The 5,265-nt window shown below is 49.5% G+C and overlaps 1 protein-coding gene across 1 annotated transcript; it reads left to right on the top strand.

Moving 5' to 3' along the window:
• The first annotated feature begins 1,924 nt into the window (after positions 1–1,924).
• LOC109755833 (protein FAR1-RELATED SEQUENCE 5-like) lies at positions 1,925–4,900 on the top strand. The gene is made up of 3 exons (XM_020314720.1): positions 1,925–1,951; positions 3,535–4,028; positions 4,165–4,900. Exons 1-3 carry the CDS (start codon positions 1,925–1,927, stop codon positions 4,898–4,900), a joined length of 1,257 nt encoding a protein of 418 aa, XP_020170309.1.
• Positions 4,901–5,265: the final 365 nt, after the last annotated feature.

Raw genomic sequence — 5,265 nt, 5'->3', positions numbered from 1 at the left:
CGGCGAGTATTGCACCATGTTTGTTGTCGTGAAGAATCCTCGAGGAATCTCAGGGGTAACCCAGTCAGTATCTCTTTCAGAAGAAGCTTTACTCTTCTGAAAGTTCTTGTTCTCAGTGTTGTCAATTATGCGTGGCATTTTGTATCTGCTGAACATCATTTCCTGCACAAAATGGCCGAGCTGCATCGTCAGGTTAAATGAACTGAATCATGCGAGCTGCAATGTGTTTGAAAGGGTACTGCGAACTAATGTACGCTGACTGCATCACCCCGCAAGGTGAACTGAAGCAACCGCACTGCACCATTTTTGGAGGCATACTGTACTGCTTGTACTGCTTTGTATGGAATAGGTAAACTGAGATAGTTGAGGGAGTGTACTGCTTACCTCGTGTTGTAGTGCTTTCTTGCGTTTGGAGGAAGAAGTTCCCCTCTCGTCTGTCTGCAGAACTTTTGCGTTCACCCATGCAGTCCACTTGCCCTTCAGAAGTTCATGAGCGGTCTGGACATTGCTCAAGGTGAGTGGTGACGGAGGATTTGCTTTGAAGGTCATTGCAGACTTATTCCAAGAAGCTGTCGTGGATGAAGGAACCTTGCGCACAGTCCTCCTTGCTCGAATTGGTTTGATGTCGAGGCAGCACCAATCCACATCTGATGAAGTACAGGTAATTGAAGGCCCAAAGGAGTTCGGCGGCGGTGCTACCGAGCTGCTGCCGCGGAAGAATGCCGATATACTAGCGGGGGAGGTGTTGCTCGGGTGCTGCCGCGGAAGAAGGCCGATTGGCGACGGGCGGCGTCGCTGCTTGGCCGCTGGCATGGAAGAAGGCCGGGAGCGGAGGGGCAGCGTCGCTGCCGGACGCCACCGCGGAAGAATGCCGGGAGGGGAGGGGCGGTGGTGCTCCCAGGCCGCTGCCGCGGGAGAAAGCGGGGAGGGGAGGGGCGACATCGATCCCAGGCTGCCGCCGCGGAAGAAGGCCGGGAGGGGAGGGGTGGCGGCGCTCCCAGACCTCTGCCGCGGAAGAAGGCCAGGAGGAGAGGGGCGGCGGTGCTCCCAGACCGCTGCCGCGGAAGAAGGCCGGGAGGGGAGGGGCGGCGGCGCTCCGAGGCCGCTGTCATGGTAGAAGGGGGGAGGGAAGGGGCGGTGGCGCTCCCAGACCGCTGCCGCGGAAGAAGGTCGGGAGGGGAGGGGCGGCGGTGCTCCCAGACCACTGCCACGGAAGAAGGCCGGGAGGGGAGGGGCGGCGGTGCTCCTAGGCCGCTGCCGTGGTAGAAGGCGGGGAGGGGACGGGCGGCGGCGATCTGGTGGGGGATGTGTAGAATAAGGCAGGTGTTATTAGAATAAGACTCTTAAGGGGTGTTATCATAATAGACCCTATATATATATATATATATATATATATATATATATATATATATATAGGGCTGGACTATTCTGTTACCCGTAACAGAATAGTATTCTGTTACCCCTCGGCCCTATATAGGCGCGACGCGCAGAGCACCGTAGAATCCCCCCGACCCAGCCCGAACCCAACCCGCCTTCTTCCGCCGGAGGCAGCCATCTTGGGCGAGCGAGCGACGGCGGCAGCCAGAGCGAGGGAGCCCTGGGCGCCGTGACTGGCCGGCGATGGATCCGCCGCCGCCATCCCCTTCCTCGGCGACGGATCCAACGATGGGGCTGTGATCCCCGCCTCCTGCCTCCCTCCGTCGCCGGGTCTCCTTCACCGAGCCCGTGGTCCCCGCCTCCTGCCTCCCTCCGTCGCCGGGGCTCCTTCGCCGGGCCCGTGGTCCCAGCCTCCTGCCTCCCTCCGTCGCCGGGACTCCTTCGCCGGGTTCGTGGTCCCGGCCAGCCGCTGCCTCCCTGGACCTCGTCGCCGGACGTCCACCATAAGCAGCAGCGCCTCGTCTCCCCAAGCTCCTTGCCTGCATGAATGGCGCCGCCTCCCAGGAACATGCCAGTACGCCGCCCATGAGGGGAAGAAGAAGAAGTCAGATCCAAAAACATGCCAATGGAGGTGATGTCTGCTTCCCACCCTAATTTTCCTCAAAAAATGAATCAGTTCATTAGTCCTGCTATGAAGAAGGTTCAGTTTAAAAAATGCACACACTATGCTCTGCCTACATGTTACACTATCAGATTCATTAGTACTACATGTGTGTTGCATCAGTGGCGCATGTTCCTACGATGCAGAACCTGATAGTACATTGCAAATGCTTGCATCAGTTCATTACACCCCTGCCACTTGATGCACAATTTGGATGTCGAGGTTACTGTCACTACCTCTAATATGCTAGCTTCAGTTCAAGCCAAAAAACATAAACTTATGCATCAGTCCAAGTAGCTACTAGGCTTTATATAAGGTTCAGCTACCACTGCAAGTTGCATGATGTTATTTCTAATAGTACATGTCGGGTAGTTGCGTCAGTTCGAACTAGTGAAAGAATGTTGTTGAAAAAATATACACTTGTTACACAGTAAGTTCAATGATACATAAACTAGGAGTACTTCTAGTGTAGTTGCATAAGTTATAGACGAACAAAAGAGAAGACATGCATCAGTTATATATATATGCATATCCATACATCTTTGAAGTTCAATGTTCAATTTCCAAGCAGTGCTAAAAAAAATACATCGGTACATCAGTGTTGAACATGTACGTTCATCAGTTCAACTAAAAACTAAACCAGATACAAAACAGAGAACAAAGTTTAATTAACGGCCAGCGATGCAAGTTCAACTTGTACATTTTCTTCAGTGCATGACATGTTACCCATAGCATGTATACGAGAAAAATGCAGAAAAGATTAATCCCAAAACTGTTGAATGTCATTGCAGAAGCATGCAAGGCGGCACACGCAGCGAGAGTTTGATGAGCCAAGCAGATATGGGGCACCGCCTGGTTGGGTAACACCAGAAATAGCACCTGGATACTTCAACAATACAGGAAGATTTCAAGATACACCGGAATCATCACAAGCACGGACAGGTTCTTCTATGCAGCAAACACCGATATCTGGGAATACAAGCTTTGCCACTGTTGGGTTGCAACAAGGCCAACAATTTCCCCAACAACAAATGTTTTCCTTCCCTAGCGCATGCAGAAAGGCAAGGACACACAGGCTTCCACCAGTCGCTCCGTCAACATCAATCATCCGTGCTACAAAAGTGGTTGTGACGGGAAGACCAGGCCAAAGAGACAGAAATTTTGGCCACTCTAGCAGGGTCCAAAGTACAAGATATGAGCCATATAGATAGGAGCAACCTCACAACAAATCTGAGGGGATACGGCCGTACAATGAGAGATGGAGAGCTTCGTCAACATTGCTCCCTCCAAGAGATGCATTGCTGCATGTGCCAAGGGTGACACCACCCGTGCCCATACACCAGGGTGAACAGCAAACACCGGAGGCAGCACAGAGCTATACACATGTAAGTATCCATTCAGAAAAAACATACAAGCACAGTCTATACCATGGTACTGTGACCACACCATCTAACATTTTCATAACTGCGTTTTTGTTTGCTCACTTTTGCGTGCAGCCACCTAACATTGAAGCTTACGTTCTGCCAAGGCTAGAGATGCGCTCTGAAACTTTCAAAGAAGTAAAGGACTTCTACAACGTCTATGCAAAGCACGCGGGTTTTGCTGTCAGGGAAGGCTCCAAGGTTGAGACCAGAGTCTACCTTTATTGCACGTGCCATGGAGTGTATGAATCGAAGGTGTCAGAAGCAAATAGACAGCGGAACAAGATGACAGCCAGGACTAACTGCGGGGCTAAAATGAGGCTGAAGAGGGAAAAGGATGGAACACTTGTCGTAAAAGAGATAGTCTGGGAACACAACCACAGGCTACAGCTCACCCCCCAAATGCTTGTCTTCTTGCACTCCCACAAAAACTTTGACGAAACAATCTTGGAGTACGTCAAGTACCTGCAGTTCCAAGGCATTGAACACGTGAAAATCATGAGCATACTGGGCGGCGATGACCCTGGTAGCTACTTCCTCGAAATGAATGCCAAAGACCTGATTAACCTGTAAGTACAAACTTGTTCTTCTCCCATAAACCCCCTCCATCTATTTTCCTATGTCAGTACAAACATATTATGCAATGCATGACTTGACGCCAGTTCAACATGCATTTTTGAATGACTGCTCACTTTTAATATGCAGCAAAGCAAAGAATTCCAGGATGGATGATGTGGACGATGTCCTAAAGACTGTCAACTTCTTTAGGGAGATGAAAGCTATAAACAGGGAATTCTTCTGTGACATGCAACTTGATGAGTCCGACAGAGTTAAGAACATATTCTGGGCGAACGCAAGCTGTCGAGGGGCATATCAGGACTTCGGTGACTGCGTAATGTTTGACACCACATATAAGACCAACAAGTACCATATGCCACTTGGGGTGTTTGTGGGTACTAACAACCACTTACAGACTACATTCTTTGGTTTCGCCCTAATAAGAGATGAGGATGCAGATTCATTCAAATGGCTGTTCAAGACATTTTTAAGGTGCATGAGAGGGAAGGCTCCTACATGCATCCTCACACGTACAACCACCAAAACTACATGTAAAAATGTTGTGTCAGTTCTATTTTGTATATATGCACTACCATCTGCTGACCACTCCATGTCTCTTTTCTCATTACCAGACAAGTGTCCGACAATGGCTTTGGCGATCCCATATGATTTCAAGAACACAGTACACAAGCTGTGCCGCTGGCACATTAAGAAGAAGTACAGGGAACACCTCGCATACTTGTACAACCTGCACGAAGACTTTAAGGATGAATTAACATCAATCCTCAACTGGCCCCTCATGCCAACTGAGTTTGAGGCTGCCTGGAAAAGACTCATGGATAAGTACAACCTCCATGATGATGGCACGATGGTGGCCATGTAGAACAAGCGTGAGAGATGGATATCAGCCTACTACAAAGAAATTTTCTGTGCCAAAATGACATCCACACAACGAAGTGAGAGCATGAACTATGTGCTCAAGAGGAACTTCGTAAGTGAGAGACAAAACCTCCACCGGTTTGTCAGCCAGGTAAACTCCTGCGTCAAAACCAGGAGGCAGGCATAGAACCAAGAGACAATGGGTAACCGGGTATAGCTCTATCTATCACCTATCTTGAGACAAAATAACATGCTTGCTAAAGTGAAACTTTATTAGTTAGACAAGTTTTTGCTATGAGAAAACTAATAATTTGGTCATCACTCTTACTTGGGCAGAAGGAACAAAACACGCTGACCTTCTATGGGTTT

Source organism: Aegilops tauschii, chromosome 7, assembly GCF_002575655.3.
Source record: "Aegilops tauschii subsp. strangulata cultivar AL8/78 chromosome 7, Aet v6.0, whole genome shotgun sequence".
Classification (NCBI taxonomy): Eukaryota; Viridiplantae; Streptophyta; class Magnoliopsida; order Poales; family Poaceae; genus Aegilops; species Aegilops tauschii.
This window is presented reverse-complemented; position numbering and strand designations above follow the sequence as displayed.

Bases quoted from the DNA above. Each gene is read 5' to 3' on its own strand.
- LOC109755833 (XM_020314720.1), top strand. From the start codon at position 1,925: ATGGCGCCGCCTCCCAGGAACATGCCA. The intron at 1,952-3,534 runs GTACGCCGCCCA...TTTTGCGTGCAG, and splicing joins CGCCTCCCAGGAACATGCCA to CCACCTAACATTGAAGCTTA. The intron at 4,029-4,164 runs GTAAGTACAAAC...TTTAATATGCAG, and splicing joins GCCAAAGACCTGATTAACCT to CAAAGCAAAGAATTCCAGGA.